Source organism: Pelobates fuscus, chromosome 13, assembly GCF_036172605.1.
Source record: "Pelobates fuscus isolate aPelFus1 chromosome 13, aPelFus1.pri, whole genome shotgun sequence".
In the NCBI taxonomy this organism is placed as follows: domain Eukaryota; kingdom Metazoa; phylum Chordata; class Amphibia; order Anura; family Pelobatidae; genus Pelobates; species Pelobates fuscus.
In genome coordinates this window covers 20,214,023-20,232,897 of record NC_086329.1, presented here as the reverse complement: position 1 = coordinate 20,232,897, position 18,875 = coordinate 20,214,023, and the positions used below count along the sequence as shown (strand labels likewise).

Below are 18,875 nucleotides of genomic sequence, written 5' to 3'. Positions count from 1 at the left end.
TTGTTAAATATTAGGGATTAACCATTATATTATTATTTATTATTATTATTGCCATTTATATAGCGCCAACAGATTCCGTAGCACTTTACAATATTATGAGAGGGGGATTTAACTATAAATAGGACAATTACAAAGAACTTACGGGAACAATAGGTTGAAGAGGACCCTGCTCAATCGAGCTTACATTCTATATGAAAGAGTCCTGTAAAATGACTGCTCATATGTACTGTATTGGATCCGAATTTTCTATCTGACCATACCTGCATGCTTTATATATTAATTGCAGCGCCATGATTTTGATATTACCAAACTGTATCTAAATAAAATGCATGCTAAGTGTTTTGTGCTACTTTCCCCAATATTAATTGTAAAATGTGCTTCTGACAACCAGGTGATTTTCGGCAGATCTTTTGTCAAGTTTGTCTGGAACAAGAGGCAACATACGGTTCTAATCAGATGTGCTATATCAGTCTGATGATTCTTTGGGATGCAAAGCTCCCAAAAGGTAGGCGGCAAATCTATGTCCGTTGTAGACACGTGGCTTTTCCATTTTCCAGTAGTTGTGTATGACAGTAGAAATGATCCGCAATTTGCATCAATTGTTTGCTGCATTGTATATCCTTGATTTGAGGATTTCCATTTTGCTGACGTATGTGCCTGTGACATTGGGTGTACCTCTGTATTTCTTGTTTAAACTAGAAAAAGCATTTCAAAAGGAAATCTAAATCGTTGTATCTTTTTCAGGTGTTAGGAAGGTTCTACACAACCTGATCTTCAGCAGTTTTTTTATGGAAATGGAGTATAAAAAACTATTCGCCATTGAGTTTGTGAAGGTATGTCGTACTCAAAACAAAACGTATTTCTAGTTTAGATTGCATGGAAAAAATGAAATAGAACTCTCCGAGTTTGCCACATTCCTCTTACCAAGGTTGATTATAAAAAATAAAACACTGAACGTCATATCATTATCTTCCAAATGCACAAATCCAGAAGTAGTGCTTACCAAGTGATTTCCAACAGTGCCTCGATGTGTTATTCCATTTTCTGTACTTGTTCCAAATCTTGCTGTGTATGTAATTATATCTGTATATATTGTGTCCTCACTTGGGGATGTATTAACTACAATGATTTATAATAGATTAAAATCCAAATTGCAAACTGTAGGCAGAATAGCCAATTTGTGAATCTTAAGGGAGTAGAAGGATTTTTCCATCCAAGCTTTCTGCTTACATTAGACTGTTTCACTAGAATTCATTGTTCAGGGACTAATCCCGGTGTAGTTGTATAGGCATTAGGTGATTGGCAAATATTTCCTAGCAACACACAACTGTATGTTACATTTCTATTTTCAGGTTAAGGTCACCCCAACTAAAAAGCTGTGTTTTAATTAAAAAATAAAATATTTTCTTTTTTATTAGAGAACCCTTTACACATATGGTTCCCAACCTCCAAAAGAAAAAAAATAAACAAATTAATAAATAAACATACCTGTGATCCCATCCCGAGGCCAAGTTCTCTCTGCATCCTAATCTTCCTTCAGGGATATCATCTTCCTTCACTGTAGGGAGTAGGATGTAGGAAAAGATAAGATAACTTGGGAAGAAAGTGGGGGGAACATGAAGGATGCAGATCTATGCTTGTTGATGACAGATGCACAATATGCCAAGCCCATTCAAGGCTGACTAATGATTTTGCAAAAGGTGAAGTTACACTTCTGTCAGCAAGCTCTGATAGCTCTGTATGTGCAGCCTTTCAAACTGAAACGCTGCGCCTACAGACTCCAAGCACCATGACCACTTCAAAATCACTGGAATGGTCAGTGCTTAGAGTAGCACTTTAATGCCAGCCAGATCTTCGAAAGCACATGGAGAGACTGGGGGAGGTTTCAGTTGGACAGCGAGCCACTTAAGGAACCTATGTAGCCACATTTTTTTGTCCAGTGGTTTAGCATACTTGCTAGGAGAAAGGCTAGATACTTGGAGCTTTATCACCTTTTATCACTGTGCGATGTATGTGCTTGTGCCTCCAATAGAATCCCTGTTTCTCACTCCTACCTAGTGCCAGGAGAGTCCGTCTCTTCCTGCTCCTTTGCAGTATACCGTATCTCATTATTGGAAGACTTTTTTTTATGTTTCCTCGCATTGTATAGGGATGAGAAATAAAAGTTAGAGTGAACTAGTCAAGATTCATTCAACTGAAGCTACAACAGCACCTAACATTCTAAATATATCATTTCTAAAAAAAAAAGGTAAATTATATATTTCATTGCTTTAGGCTGTTATGGCATTTCATCATTCCCAGTGTTCCATTGCCGACATGTTCAGAGTTTTGTGGGTGTTACTTTGTCGAATTCCTTGGTTCTACCTTTTCCCCACAATCATTAGGGAGCTATGTTCCCTAATCATGCTGACATGCAGTCTTCATTGCTACCCCAACGGTGTCAGAACAGAGTAACATCAGTGTCTCCATTCCTGTATTCCCCATCAGGAATGAGATGTGCTTGCTAAGGGTGGTGGGGAGCTGGAGAACCAGCTGTCACTCAATCCTTGATTCACACTGTGAATGTGATGTAGAATGTCGATTTACATTTCTCACCTTAAAGAGACAATCTAAGCATTAAAATAATGTTATCTTAATGAATGGGGTTTTGAACTGTGTAAACTGTACTGTTTCAGAGAAATTACATTTTGTACATTTTGCAAACCCCTGGTCCTCTAGGCATGGATCTCAAACTCTGTCCCCACAAATATCGATGGTCTACAACTTTCAGAATTCTTTGAATGTTGTGGATTGTCAGAGTATCATGGAAATTGTAATTATACAACATTTGGGAGGCTGGGGTTTGAATGACACCAATAGAGCCAATAGGGGCTTAAAACTGCAATAGATACAGTAATTGATCATTTTTACATTTAACATTGGCATGTTAAGCAAGCTGACTGCAGACAAAAGATGTGGATCTCGTGTTTCTCTGTGTGAAGCAATATATTCAGTGCTTGTCATTGAGAAGTACTGGATTGGTGGATCACGATGACTGCCAGACATGCACTTTATGTCCCCAATTCTTTTCTATGAGAAACATTTGATTAGTCAGAAATCATCAATCCTACAATAACTACAGCATGGGAACATTGGTCTGTATCGATTTATTTATTTTTTACCTGCACTTTCATAATAATTTTGCAATTTTTTTTTTTTTTTATAAATTCTTTATTTTTGTAGTGCAGGTGGTTACAGAATATAATCTTACGCCACAACAGCGTTTGTCAATACAAAAATGGAAATATATTAAGCAGTGGCTTTGAGTAAATGTGCACATTTTTTAAAGAATCAGTATTTTTCACTTTTAAACATTAAACCATATGAACAGTTGTACAGAAGTGAGAGATACGGGGTTAGTTATGATAAAAACAGGGGTAACAATGGTAAGGTACGACCTCGTGTTATCTTCGGACTATTCTGACATTTTAGTTTTGTTATTTTGTGCTATACCATCTATAGTAGGCCGGGATTTTTTCGGGGTCGTGAGTCCGACCTCTTAGTACAGGTTGATTGTCTGTGCATCTGAATGGTGGGTCTCGGTGGAGACGTAAGGTTCCCTGCTGGGTAGCGGGCCTTGCAGCCGGTCTTTCTACTGTTGCGCGTTGTGGTATGGCTCATAAGTCAGTGATGTCAGGGGTTCTGATGGTGGTCGTGTATGGGGGGATTGCTGGTGTAGGGGTTGCCTTTGTAATAATATTTGATGAGTGTGGTTGCGTCGGCAAGGCCTGGCAGTTGGGCATGGTGCAGAGGTCATGGGGTAGTTGGGTAGGTGGGTAGTGGTGGGTGCCTGGCGGGTGGGGGGAGTGGAGCTGCCTCCTTGGGTCCCAACCAGACCCCCAGTAGGGTGGGAGGGGTGGGGTCTAGATGGTGGTCGTTGCATCAGGGGTGGTGGCATAGCTGTATGGGATCATGGTATGTTACCATGGAAGAGAGCTGTGTCCTTCTAGCCATGGGTCCCAGACTTTGTGAAATGATTTTGGGGTGTCATGTATTTGTGCTGTGAGCCTATCCATGTCAATGCTGTCAATTATTTTAGTGTGTATTTGGGGATGGGTGGGTATGTGTTGTGTGGACCAGACTTCAGCGATTGCTCTCCGAGTGGCTAGGGCCACTCTTGCGATGAGTTTGTTTTCGTTACGGGTGAAGGTGTCCAAGGGTTTAGAGAGTAGTAGGGCCCATGGGTCTAGGGGTACAGGTTTGGTGAGTATTCTGGATAGGAGTGTCGTGATTGTTGTCCAGAGGGGGGAGAGTTTGGGGCATGTCCACCAGCAGTGGAGGAAGGTGCCGGTGTCGCCACACAGCTTCCAGCAGAGGTTAGTGGGGATTTGTTTCATTGCTTTTAGACGGCAAGGGGTGAGGTACCATCTGAAGAGCATCTTATATGCCTGCTCTTTGTGAGTGACGCAGGTGGAGATGGATTTAATGGATGACCAGATGTCCGTCCAGTCGGTTGAGTCTGCTGGGGGTCCTAAGTCGGACTCCCATGCTGTGATGTATGGGAGGGCTACCTGGGTGTGATGTGTGGTTAGTGTCGTGTATAGGGCTGATATTTGGCTTTTCCTAGTCGGTGAGCGGAGGGTGTCTCTTTCGAACCCAGTCAGGGTCGAGGTGGCTGCTATTCGAACTGTATCTGTTGTGGCGAAGCTTCGGAGTTGAAGGTATCTGAAATAATCGAATGTGGTTAAGGTTTCTGGGTCGGGGATTTCTGCGTATTGCAGGAGTTTGCCATTTGGGTAAAGGTGGCCTAGTCTGACTATGTCCCTGTCTTCGAAATGGGTGTAGTGTTGTGGTGTGAGACCAGGTGGGAACATTTTGTTGCGAAGTATTGGAGTGAGGGGGGATATGCCTGTGGATAAATCGAATTTGTCGCTGAGGTGGTCCCAGAGGTCCAGGGAGTGGGTGATCGTTGGGGATGTGGGGGGCGGTAGTGGTCTATGCTGTCTCGGGAGCCACATGTATTGGGAGGGGTGGTCCTTGCCAAATATGGAGTGTTCCAGGTCTACCCACCGTTTGTGTGCGGGGGGGAGATGCCAATGTTGCATTTGCGTCAGGTGGGCTGCATTTAGATAATGTGTGAGGTTGGGAAGGCCCAGGCCTCCATATGGTGTAGGTACGTATAAGGTGGCTCTGCGGACTCGGGGTTTCTTCCCGTTCCAAATGAATCTGTCTATAGCTGTTTGTAGGAGTTTAAGGTCGTTTTTTCTACAAGGGATGGGTAATGCCTGGAATGCGTAAAGGAACTTTGGTAGGAGATTCATTTTGATCGAAGCTATTCTCCCGAGCCAGGAGATAGCCATCGGTTTCCAGCGTTCGAGATCTGAGAATGCTTTCTGGAAAAGGGGGGGGTAATTGGCTGAGTAGAGGGCGGTGGTATCGCTGGTAATTTGGACACCTAGGTATGTGATTTTTGTTGGGCGGATGCGGAAAGGGAATTTTTGTTTCAGAGTGTGGATGGTGGAGTCAGTGAGGTGGAGCGGCATGAGGTCTGATTTTGTGGTGTTTAATTGATATCCTGAGATTGCTGAGTAGTCTTGGAGGATGGATAGGAGGGCAGTCAGGGTTGGGATGGGGTTGGTTAGGGTGAGGAGGATGTCGTCAGCGTATGCGGCAACGGTGAATGTTTCGTCTCTGATGTGGAGTCCTGTGATGTGTGGGTTGGTTCGTATGGTCTCTAGGAGGGGTTCAAGGGATAAGGCGAATAAGAGGGGGGAGAGGGGGCAGCCCTGACGGGTGCCGTTCAAAATAGGAAAGGAGGGAGGGGTAATGTTGGGGATCAGGAGTTGTGCGGCCGGTGTGTGATACATTGCTTGTAGAAAGTGTGTGAGTTCTTGTGGGAATCCAAACTTGTGAAGCACTGCAAAGAGGTAAGGCCAGAGAAGGCGGTCGAATGCCTTCTCGGCATCTAGGGAGAGTATTGTTGTCGGGAGGTGTTTGTAGTTAGCGTACCAGATTAGGTCTATTGTTCTTCTCGTGTTGTCTTGTGCTTGTCTTTGTGGGATAAAGCCTACTTGGTCCGGTTTAATGAGTTTTGGTAAAAGGGGGTTAAGTCTCATCGTCATAACTTTGGTCAGGAGTTTTAAGTCGATGTTTAGGAGTGAGATGGGGCGGTAGTGGGCTGGTTCGTCATGGGCTTTACCTGGCTTGGGCAGGAGGGTGATGTTGGCTTGAGTCATGTCTGGGGGTAGTGGGTTGCCTTTGAGCATTGTGTTAAAGACTTTGCAGAGTCTTGGGATGAGAATGTCGCTGAATGATTTGTAGTAGACGGCCGTTAGACCGTCGGGACCCGGGCTTTTATTGGGTTTTAAGGTTTTGATTGCTGTCGATAGTTCTTCTGGGGAGATGTCTGCTGAGATTAGCGATCTGGCTGTGTCCGTGAGGGAGGGGAGGGAAAGCTTCTCAAGGAAGGCGTCAGTTAGGGATCGGGTTAGGTCAGTGTCTGGGTCAGGGGTATGGTTGTAGAGGGTTGTGAAGTATTGTTGGAAGATTTTCCCTATCGTGTGTGGGTCATTGCTCATTGTGCCGTCCGTATTGCGAATTTGGGAGATTCGTTTAGTTTCGGTTAGGTTTTTGAGGCGTTTTGCTAGCATTGCGTCCGCTTTGTTACCCTTCTCGTAATATTTCTGCTTGGTCCACGTGAGTGCTTTTGTCGTGGCTGAGAGTGATAAGCGTTTGAGTAGGGCTCTAGCTGTTGTAAGCTGTTCGAGGAGAAAGGGGGTTGAATTTAGTTTGTGTAGGGTTTCTAGGCGGCCTATTTCGGCAATGGTTTCTAGCAGCTGTTTGTTGTGTTGTTTTTTGCGGGCAGTTGCTATAGCTATCAGCCTACCCCGTATTACCGGTTTGTGTGCTGCCCAGACAGTGATTGGGGAGGATACGGATGGGTCGTTGAGGGTGAAGTATTCTTTGATGTCGTTGGCGAGGGACATGGTCGTTTGTTTGTCGTGTAGGAGTTGTGAGTTGAGTTTCCATGTCCATGGGCGTGTCATGTTAGGGATTGAGAGGGTTAGGGATATGTCGGCATGGTCTGACCAGGTTATGTGCCCGATGGAGGAGTGTGTGATTCTTGTCGTGATGTTGGGGGAGATGAGGAAGTAGTCGATGCGGGAGTATGTGTTGTGAGGGTGGGAATAGAATGTGTAGTCAAGGGTTGAGGGGTGTTGGGCTCTCCAGATATCCAGTAGGTTTTGAGTGTTTAAGAATTGGGAGAAAAGGGCATAATTTTGTGACGGTCTTGAGTCCTCCTGAGATTTGGTGGTACGGTCCAGGACTGGGTGGTGAGTGGCATTGCAGTCGCCGCCTATAATGATGAATGTTGTGTTAAGTGCTGATAAGTGGGTCGAGAATGTTTGCCAAAATAGTGAGTCCGGGGTAGTGGGGGCGTATAGTGATGTGATGGAGTAGGTGGTAGGGCCTATTTTGCCCGTGAGTGTTAGAAATCTCCCTTGTTTGTCTGGGAAAGCTTGGATATCCGTCAATGGGCAGGATGATTTGAGTATGATGGCCACCCCTTTGGATTTGGCATCTGGCGAGTGGGCGAAGAAGCTGCGGTTGTATTGTTTGTTCTTGAGTGGGAAGTGTTTGTGATGGGTAAAGTGGGTTTCTTGAATCATAAGGATGTCTGCTTTTAGGCTGTGGGCCCATCGTAGTAGGGAGTGTCGTTTTTTGGGGCTGTTTAGGCCCTTCGCGTTGATGGAAATACAGTGTAGTTTTAGCGGCATGGCCTGGGAAAGGGTAAACTCTTGCTACAGTGGGGGGTGCGGGGGGGCGTTAGGGGGGGGTACCGGGGTCTGGGTGGTACCGAGGAGGCAGCAGAGGAACTTGGTGTTTTGTGTAGGGTGGATTGGGTTGTTAATGTGCTGGGCTTACTTTTATTGCCAGCGAGGGTAGACTTAGTTGCCGGGGGTCTCTCTGGCCTGAGTGGTCGGAGACCGTCGGCACTTATCAAGTCGTGTGTGTGGGGGAAGTGGTCGTCTCTCTGGGAGCGGGCGGCAAACAGTGTGCAATATCTTGCGGGCAGTTTCAATTTAACATAGAACCTGAGTAAGTGTAACTTGGGAGGTAACTGTTGTAAGTCAGGGCGTCTCTAGTCTGGTGTCCTTTCGGTGGTGCTTGGGGTCCTGCAAGAGGACTTGGGTGTATGCGCTGCCGAAAGGAGAAGGCCAAACCTGTGGGTCGTCCTGAAACTATATACATGGGTGTGTGTGTGTTGGTGTTGTCGGAGTGGATCGCTATGGGGGCCCTCGGTTCGGGAGTCCCAGGTTGGCCCGGAGACCGGGTCCCCTTAGGTCTAATCTTATGGTGGGGTGTTGTCGTGGGTGTTAACAGCGGCATAAGAGTGACATATTTATCTGGGTGCGCTAGTTGCACCGGCGTCGGGACCATCGCGGCCAGCCGCCCCCCCCGTCCCCGGAGGGGGGGGGGGGGGGGAGGGCCGCCAGGGCCCCGAGTCATTTAACATCTCCCTCCCCTCGGCGATCAAACAGTTCATGTGCAATATTCAAGGTGTAGACTCTCCCCGCTGGGCCCGGCGCCATCGCTGCCCGCCGCCCCCCCCGCTCCGCAGAGAGGGGAGGGGGCCGGCCGCCAGGGCCCCGAACCGCAGCCCCCCCAGCCCTGTGGTAGGCAGAATGAGTGACCCCACTGTGTTCTTACGGTTTTCCAGAGTCAATAAAGTTCTCACAGTTCTGTCTCCGCCATGCAGGTGGCGGGGCGTCGATCTATGCATCCATCGGCCATGCGGGGTCTCTGTCATATGCGGCCATGGGGCGTTGGGCCGCGTGCTTGGGTTTGCCATGTGTCCTTGGTGTGGGGTTCCAGGGGCTCGAGCAGGCGTGGAGAAGTTCGGTCAGGTCCCGAGGCTGTCGAGTATTTCCCCGGAGCCGAGGGCGGGAAAAGTGCTTGAAGTTGCCGTTTGTTCGATGATGTTTAAAGTTTGTGTCCAGGCCCCGTTGTGGTCTCTAAGCTGGGTGCTTCATACGGTGTGACCGCTTGCTAGGGCCTGAGGCTGCGCCGTGGAGCCGGTCTGTTGCTGAGGCTTTGTACGTGTCGGGGTGCGGCAGCGGGGCTTGTGGTGTTTAAGCGTGGGCTTGTGACGGGCGTTGTCGCCTGTCTCGATCTCTTTGAGGCTGTGGTTCCCATGTGCGGTATTGGGTTGAAGGCTGCTGTAAAGTTACAGCTAATTCTTGGGTGAGGTCTCGGAGGCCTAGTTGTGCGGCGAATTCTCGGGCTTCAGATGGCCTGTGGAGTGTGTACGTGTGGTTGTCGTGTCTCACCACTAGTTTGAAGGGGTGACCCCAGGAGTAGCGTATTCTCCGCGCTTGCAGTGCTTGGGTCAGTGGTCTTAGTTCCCTGCGTTTACGGAGAGTAGTGGGTGCCAGGTCCTGGTACAGTTGTACTGTATGGCCTTCAATTTGTAGTGGGGTCTCTCTTGTTGCGCGCATAATCGCCTCTTTAATGTGGAAGTAGTGGCATCGGATAATGATGTCTCGAGGCTGCGTGGTGTTTGTGGATGGAGGGCGGAGGGCCCTATGTGCTCTGTCGAGGAGGAGGTCTGACGGCGGGGCGTCAGGCAGCAAGCTACTGAAGGCCTCGTGTAATATGGCGGTAAGTGCCTCTGGTGCTGAGGATTCTGGCAGACCCCGTATGCGAATGTTATTACGCCTTGACCTGTTATTCAGATCTTCTTGTGTTTCTTCCAAGTATGTAATTTGTTCTTGTAAGTCTTTGAGGGAGGCCTCGTGAGTGGAGGTGGTGGCGGTAACCTCATCCATTTTGTTTTCAAGCGCGTGTGTGCGTTTAGAGAGGTCAGTCAGTCCTTCTTTGAGTGGGGTTAAGTGTTTGGAGAGTTCTTCTGCCACTAAGGACTTCATGTCAGTCAGCAAGTCTTTTAAGTCTTTCTTAGTAAGGGGAGATGATTCCCTTTTGTGGCTGGCTATGCTTGTATCAGAGTCTGAGTCTGAGGCCTGCTGGCTGTGAGAGCATGGTGTCTCCTTCTCTGACCTTGTTTTGAATATCGGAGCCACGGCTGCTCCGGTTTTCGATTTTCGTCCTCCGCCCATTGTGCTGTTGCCTGGTGTGGTTCAGTGCTGTGGGAGTCGGTCCAGGGCTAATGTTTCGGTTCCGGTGCCCTTATTATAGGCTGATGTGCCGTTTGCCGCCTCGGAGCTCACTCAGACTGCGGCCATCTTCGTCGGCGGTTAAGCTCCGCCCCCCATAATTTTGCAATTTTAAAGTTATGGTAGTTATCACCCACTTAATCGTCCCAACTTGTATCCACAGCATTACAAACAGGTGCAGAAGGAATACATGGACGATGATCGTGACCGGAACATCTCTGTAACTGCTATTTCTGTTCAGGTGTTCACTGTTCCGACCCTGGTATGTATAAACTGCTTAAAAGATCCTGGTCAGTTTTATGACAAATTATAGTCTGTTAACGAACGAGAGACTTGTTACTAAAATAGAGCATAATACAGTGTGTAATACTGGCTCACATTGGGAGGGTAACAGAATTACAGGAAGTCCGATTACTACTGATGGTCTAAGATACATAGCTTCATAGATTTGTGAGCTAAACAGGACTGACAGAATAATGTATATGTCATTAGTGCAGAATATATGTTATTGCTCATTGTACACACAAGTCTTAGGTTATTGTTGCAAATCAAGTTAACATCACACTTGCCATTTTTTTTTTTAATAGCATACCAGCAGATTACGTATATATTTCCTGTTCTGGTCTTAAAGAACCCTTTCCACTGATTGCGTTCAGATTTAATTTCCCAATTTCCAAGTCATGATCTGTCTCATAGATCACAGTAATGGTTTTGTAGATTTTTAATAAATATATACACACACACATATCAATAGAGTTGTGGTGGGGAACAAAAAAAATGTGGATGAAAACCCCTTCCATCTGAAGTAAGTGGATAGTTAATACATTGCTAAACACATATATACACACACCAGTCAAGCCATAAGACTTGCTTTTCCAACAGAAATCTCACTTTAACAGTGCTCTCACTACTGCAAGGGATTCTGGGTAGGCATATGCAAATGAGCTAAAAAATAAATAAAAATGTGTGCCTCAAAATTCCACTTTATACATGGATTCCTTGGAGTATTTATCTGCTGTATACAACAGCTTTGAAACACAACTCAGGAAGAGAAGCAAAGCCAGTGAACCACTCATGGACAGCTGTTTCATTGTTAATACACCTCATCAGCATGAGGTTGGTTACTGGCTTGCTATAGAGGGTTGGCGGTATTTGTAAAGGGCATACCAAAAGAGTTGTGGTGGGGAAAAAAGTCATTCAGGTGGATGGGGTTTTCAGACACACTTTTTTCCCACCATAACTTAGTTAGTTTCCTTATCTATGTATTATATTTAGGAATGTAAGCTACAGGTCTAGTTATGGTAGGTGTTTAACGTGGGGATGCCTCGACCTCCAAGTATGTGTGGACAGTGTTGGCAACAAAACATACATCCTTTTCAGTATGTACTGCTAACTGGTAACACGCGTGTTTCGTTGCATACAATCTGTGTTCAGCTGTGGATAACCTAGCCTTTCCGTGCAGGCTCGGATGCTCATAGAGGATCAAAATGTCATTACGGTCATCACAGAGACGCTCCTGGAAGTCCTACCAGAATATCTAGACACCGACAACAAGTTTAACTTCCAGGGCTATAGCCAGGACCGATTCTGCCGAGTGTATGCTATAATCTGTGATCTCAAGTGAGTGGAAATGCAACTCTGCTTGAATGTCTGTGTAAAATAACAAAATACATGTATTTCCCATAATTCTTTGCTGTTTATTGCAAAGACAGAAATATGAGTGTAGTATTGTCTTATTTGTTCTATTATAGGTATATTCTTATCAGCATACCAACATCCTGGTCAGAAAAGTTGAAAGTCAAGTTCCTAGAGGGATTTAAGTCATTCCTATATGTTCTATCCTGTATGCAGGTAATTACACATATTGTTTGTTTTTGTTTTGTTTTTCCCGGTTGAAAACAACAAATCACAATTATTTATGGCACACCTTGTCAGGTTCCACCGTGCAACCCTTAGCTGTGCTTCTCCTGTTACACTGCAGTAGGGATGAATATTGCAATTCCCTAGGCTACATTGGTTTACTACCTATACAACTATTGTTCCTTGAAGCAAATCCAATGTAAATCGGCTTAAAAAAAACAAAACTAAACTGAATGACCATGACCTTGTGATGGGCTAGCTAGAGAACATTCACTTTCAAATTAAAATGATGCTTGACTCCTAGAGCAACTCTTTTGTCCTGACCCAATGTTCTGGACTTTAAACATAAAGTACTGATTTCTCTAAAGCTCTATCATTATGCACGTAGTCTCTTGAGATTGAATTAAAGTGTACAGTATATACTTTAAACGCTATCAGTGCAGTTAATAATACAAAAATACTCCATGTGAACTTTGTTCTCATAGCTTTATATGTTTTGGTTTGTTCGTAATGTTTTGCTGCCTTATGTCTTCGGCAACCTTGACGTGAACAATGACTTTCCATGCTTTCATTCCTTCTTATGCCTCTTAATATAGCCCTTAATCAGTCCTTACTACTTATATTTACCTTATAGAAAGAGAGAGAAATATTTTTTTTTTGCGTAAAAGACCATATTTAATGCTTGTAGAAATAAACGCATTGATAGACAAGAAAAATGATTTGCAAACATTGCAATAGTAAGCATTTTCATAATAACAATGTTTAAAAATGAAACGATACTGGCCAGCCGCATACGTCAATGTGTGAATTTAATTTGTGACATTCTGTGAAAATAATTGACTGACAGTGAGGTGTGCTCTGGCAGGGTATGGAGGCCATCAGCAGGATGGTAGGACAACATGTGGAGATGGACTCTGATTGGGAAGCTGCTATTGCCATGCAGATGCAGTTGAAGAATGTCTTGATGCTGATACAGGAATGGTGCGGCAGCAATGTAAGAACATCCTTTAATTAAATATGGTGGTATCAGTTTTATTTCTTAGTGTTAAAGGGAATTATGTTTAATTTTTAAGAAAATAAACTAAAAATCATATGGTTCTAGCAGTTTGACCAAAACCAGTATCCACAGCTCAGCTTCCTGTCTGGCTGTTGCCAGTGTGAAAGTTCTATTTTATCCATATTTTATATCCATTCATGGACTGAGTACCTTCGCTAGAAAATATGTATGAAATTGGTAATGCTAAAACACAAGCACAACTTCCATTAGTAGCAGGCTAGCAGGGGGCTGGGCTTCTGAACCCCCAGGTTTTAGTCAATTTCAGATGAACCTTTCAATGTCCAATCTCTTAGTCTGTTAAATGATTTCATCTACATCATCCAATTCTTATCCGTTAATTTGCTTAAAGTGTTTGCTTTCTTTTTGATATATCATCATTTGTACTTGCCATTGTCTGAAACACATCTTATTATATTTGTTCCTACAACAAAGGAAGAGATCTTAATGGAGGCCTACAAGGCTTGCCATCAGACAGTCCTACAATCTAGCAATGCTACCAGTAGCCTTCAGAATGTAAAAATACGAATTTGTGGACACACTTATGAAAGCCACCCTTTCCGAGTGTCTTCGGATCCCGTGAGCATACATCTACCCCTGTCTCGACTTTTGGCTGGTGAGTTCCTTCCTCCCCCTTACCTTTTGGCACCATTTTAGTTACTTTTTTTTTATGCATTTACCTTTTACAAAATGTTTCTATTCAAACACAGAAAATAGCAATATATCTAGCAGACTCCTTATTTGGTTGGCAGAGTGTATAGTTAAAATATTTTGCAATATAAAATGTATATGTAGATAATCTCATAAAACCTGCATTACGTGACTCGTAGTAGGATCTTGAGGTAATTGAGAAAGGGAATGCAGTCAGAACGACAGTAAAGTTCACTTTGCAAGGACATTATAACCAAAAGAGAGAACTACCGGTACCTTATTGCATTAATTGGCGAAAGAGTGATTTTATCTATCCGTTTTTCAATATACTCCTTGGTTTTATCTCGTTGATTAGCTAGTCCTATTTCCATCTTTAACTGGAACAATACTTGTTCTTTTATTAAAAACCATTTGGGCAGTATATCTAGTTTCCAATATCTGGCAACAATATTTTTTGCTGCCACCAATATATATATTAAGAACATTTTCATACTTACATTGGCATTGATTAGTTCAAAATGCATTAGAACTATTTCAGGACTAAAAGATAAGTCGTCTTCTGCAATATTTTGAATCTGAGCATGTAAATTCTTCCAGTAATCTTGAATCAACTCACATTTCTACCAGATATGTACAACATCACCTCCACTGGCTTTACATCTCCAACACACATTAGAGACATTCTGATATATCTGGGCCAAAAAACTGGGTACTAAATAGAGTCTATTGATGATTTTAAAATGTAATTCTGTTAAATTCAAATAGTGTATAGTTTTTAAAACAAAGTTCAATGCATAAGTCCATTCTGTTCTTAAAATTGCTTTATTTAAGTCCTTTTCCCATTTTTAAGTGCTGAAAATATTTGAGGAGATTCAGATATTCTCAGAATATTGGCACATTTTTTAAAAAGATTTTTCCTAAAACTTCATACATTTTCCAAATTTTCTGTGGGGCAAAAAGCTTTTAAATTTTTTTTGATCCTTATAAAATTAAAGTGTTCAATGGGTAGTAACGAAAATGTTTCTCTGATAATTTCAAATGTCATTACATCTGCAATTTTCTCAATACCAGCGTTGGTCCATCAAGCTAATTTTAGATCTTTAATGTTATGCGCTACAATTTTACAAAGTAAGGATTTAATTATAAAAAAAAATATTTTCATATAGTTTTTTTTATCTATATCCACACTTTGAGAATGGAATTCACTACAATACTTCCCAGAACTTAGTTTGAAAAGGGACGAGTTAGACTCTTGCACAGACCAAAACAATTTTAACACTTTACTTTTTTTTTTTTTTTTATAAGACCCTGTTCAACCTCATACCAACTTTCTTTCTTGGGTAAAGGCATTTGTGTAATAATGCTATGGAATAAAAAAACTTGCTTTATAGTATTTTTGGATTAATGGGAAACCCAAGTCCCCTGTGTCTTTGTTTTTTTTTTTCAAGGCTAGGTATTTACTGGCCATTCTTGTGTTTTTTGCCTTGCCATATACATTTTAGAAATGCGTGTTGAATCATCGTTAGCCAACTCTCCGGGATGGGGAGAGGCATCATTCTCATCATATAAAGCAACTTTGGTAATATATATGTTTTTATAATGTTTACTCTACCCCACCAAGAGAATTCCATCGATTTCCACTCTTTCAACAATTTATTTGTTTGCGAAATTAAAGAGAGGAAATTACATTCAATTATCCTAGTTGGGTCAGAGCACACTTTAATGCCCAAGTACTTAAATTAATATTCTGCCAAAGAAAATCTATTTTTTCTTTAATTTAGTTTTTAACCTCGTTCGAGATATTGCTAGGCAGAATTATTGATTTATCCATATTTAATTCATATCTCAATACTTAAGAAAATTCTTCTATTGTTTTTATTAGTTGTGTTACTGATTGGACCGGATCTTGTAATGTTAAAACGACATCATCGGCATAACATATTTATCTTAATGTTACTTGAGTTGGGATTAAAACCTACAATTTCGTCATTTTGTTTTATGGCTGCGGCTTGCGGTTCCAAAGACAAAATATAAAGTAACGGGGATAGGGGGCACCCCTGTCTAGTTCCGTTACTTAAGGGGAATCAGCCAGACACAAAACCCTGACCCAATACCCTAGCAGTCGGCAATGTATATCATGCTTTTATTTGATCAAGGAACCTACCCTTCATTCCAAACACAGACATCAGGAACTCCCAGCTGACACGGTCAAATGCATTTTTTGCATCTAACGAAATGGTCAGCAAGGGAGTCCCCGACGCCTGTACGGCGTCTAGAATGTCTGAGTCTTCTAGTGTTATGAATTGCCGATCTGCCCGGGATAAATCCCACTTGGTCTCTATTTATCAGACTATCAATTATTGTTTTCATTCTCTCTGCCAACATAGAGGAATAGAGTTTAATGTCTAGGTTCAGCAGAGAGATTGGTCGGTAATTTTTTAACAAGTTCTGGGTCTTTATCTTGTTTCGGTATCGGAAAAAAATTTGCCTGCAATACTTTGGGAATATTAGTTGAATGACCAAAGACATTAAACATTTCCAACAGATCTGTTGTAATGTTATTTTTCATTAACTTGTAAAAAAGATTATTAAATCCATCTGGCCCAGGTGGTTTTTTTTGTTTTTAATTTATCAATACAAGTCATCATTTCTATTTCTGTAAATGGTTTATTTAGGTGTACTAATTGGGGTTGTGTTAGTTTCGGTAGAGAGATATTATTAAAAAAAGTTACTAATATTTGTTTTAGACGGCCTATTTGTTAAATTGTACAGTTTTTGATAGAATGCTGTACCTATTTTCTCTGGTCTCAACAGCGTTACACCATTATCGATTATTTTATTAATGACTTTCTTCGCTCTTTGTTTTTTTTTAGACAATTGGACATTAGTTTGTCAGCTTTATTCCCCAGATGGTACCATTTCCTTTTTAGGAAATCTAAAGCTTAATAGCCTTTCTAATTAATTGATCATTAATTAATTTTTCAATATCTGATATTTTATTAGAAAGTTGTTATGAGGGAGCTAATTTGTTTTGATAATGTTAGTCATCTAGGTTTACATATAGCTCTGCTAAGTTTATACAATTTTCTTTATTACGTTTTTTTTTTTTTTCTTTAGATGTTAAGTTTATCAAATGGCCTCGTACGACGCATTTATATGCGCACCAAGTGACTGGGGCCGGTATCTCTTTCCCTCTGTTTTCAATAAAAAAACAAGTCTGTTAGATCTTGAATGTGTTTCACATTCATGTCAATTTCAAAAAACCCAGTCATTCAATTTCCATTCTGGTATATATTTTTTAATATATGATCGTCTAAATCCATAATTATCGGGTTATGGTCGGACTATGAAGTTATAGTAATAAAAATGATTTTAATGACTTTTGCTACAGATCTATCGCCTCATATCAAATCAATTCTAGAATATGAGTTAAATGACTTGGAAAAACACGAGCAATCTTTTTCGTTGTCGTGAAAGATCCCCCAGCAGTCTAACAGAGCATGCAGTTTAATGACTTCAGAGAATGTTTTAGCATTATTCACTAAGTTCCCATTTTGTATTTTTTTTTTATCCAGTGATCGTTTGTCTAAATCTGGATCTAGAATACAATTGAAGTCCCTAATAATCACCACCTGTCCTACCTTACTACAATCAATTTTATATACAACTTTTTAATAAATTAAATTGATTATGTATTTGGAGCATATATGTTAGCTAGCGTATATTTTTGGTTATTAATTTCACATTTGCCTTCCCTATCCAAAACGTGATAATAATTTTCAAAGCAATATCTTTCAAAAAACGAAAGCAACACACCTCTTCTTTTTTTTTTTTTTAAAGTTAGAGCTGAACTTATAACTGTGGGAAAACATTTCGAATTAAATTTATGTTTGTCCTCCATAGTCCGAAGCGTTTCTTGGAGGGCCCCAATGTTGATGTGTTCTCTCTTCATGTAATCTAATATTGTGTATCTTTTAAAATGTGAATTGATCCCCTGCGCGTTAATAGTAGCCAGTCTAATAACCATATTTTAACCGAATTCTGCTCTCATCTGGAGGGACTAGGAAACTCATCGCTGTACAACGCAGAAATAACATAAAACATGAACTCGCTTGACTAACAGACATTCTGAGCCATTCGTTTGACATACTCTTGTCTACTGGAGAATCACTCTCCCTAACACACTTGTCGGCAATTGCTTCCTCCGAGTGTCGACTAAAACCCTTATCTATGCCTCACTGGTCCTGAAATAAACCGTTGCCTTGTCCCTTACTGCCTAGTGGTTTGGCCCTTGTATTTCTTTCCCAGGTTCCCATTCTTTCATTTTTTTAACAAAGGAGAAGAAAAAATAAAATCAAAAACATTACTAAAATGCTTACATTTGCTTGGTTAGAAAGCTACTGGTGTTTACTATCCCTTATCATTTTACTGATGTGAGGAGTATTCAAAAAATGTCTGTGTATACACGTGTAATATGTTTAACCCCTTAAGGACCAAACTTCTGGAATAAAAGGGAATCATGACATGTCACACACGTCATGTGTCCTTAAGAGGTTAAAAATCAAGTGTTTACTACCAACAATTTTTTTTGTGTTTGGGGCATCTACAAAAAGTGTAAATGTATCTTTAATTATCTGTGTAGTTATACATGATTCCTTTAGTGTTGACTTTCCCTTCTAGGTATTTATGGTCTGTACCTTTACTTCCCGGTCTCAACGTGATATAAAAAAGTTACGTTCTATTTTACCCCTCCTGTTTCTGTGTTGTGCTTTTTTTTTTTTTTTAAATTCTTTATTTTTGAGTGCAGTGTTAAATTTACATTTCAGCATTATCACATAGCTTTAGAGATCGAGTAACAATGTATCTGTTGGCATCATCATGGTGTGCTGCACTTTTTTTTTTTTTTTTTTTAGTACATAAGTAATAACTAGCATTTTACAAACAGGCGTATCAGCAAACATGCTGAACAAATTATGAGGGTAGAGATTGAAATGAGTTTGTAGCTTAGTGTTCGTAGAGTTTAGTTTTAGTGTTTGTAGTTTAGATTAAGTTAATAGTTAGATGAGTAGCGTGCAGGTTTACTGTTAGCGTAGACAACAATAGATTGTGGAACAGAAGGAGCTGTGTTGGGGTTAAAGATGTTGTATGCATACAGG

At 41.7% G+C, this 18,875-nt stretch overlaps 1 protein-coding gene across 3 annotated transcripts in view; it reads left to right on the top strand.

Moving 5' to 3' along the window:
* The window catches only part of UBR1 (ubiquitin protein ligase E3 component n-recognin 1), a 121,651-nt gene that overhangs the window by 59,472 nt on the left and 43,304 nt on the right, over window positions 1-18,875 (top strand). For all 3 annotated transcript variants that reach the window (XM_063439630.1, XM_063439629.1, XM_063439628.1), the window contains exons 9-15: window positions 392-505; window positions 745-833; window positions 10,318-10,416; window positions 11,617-11,774; window positions 11,906-12,005; window positions 12,880-13,008; window positions 13,504-13,684. In XM_063439630.1, the coding sequence (XP_063295700.1) occupies window positions 392-505; window positions 745-833; window positions 10,318-10,416; window positions 11,617-11,774; window positions 11,906-12,005; window positions 12,880-13,008; window positions 13,504-13,684 (870 nt within the window). The remainder of the gene's footprint in view (window positions 1-391; window positions 506-744; window positions 834-10,317; window positions 10,417-11,616; window positions 11,775-11,905; window positions 12,006-12,879; window positions 13,009-13,503; window positions 13,685-18,875) is intronic.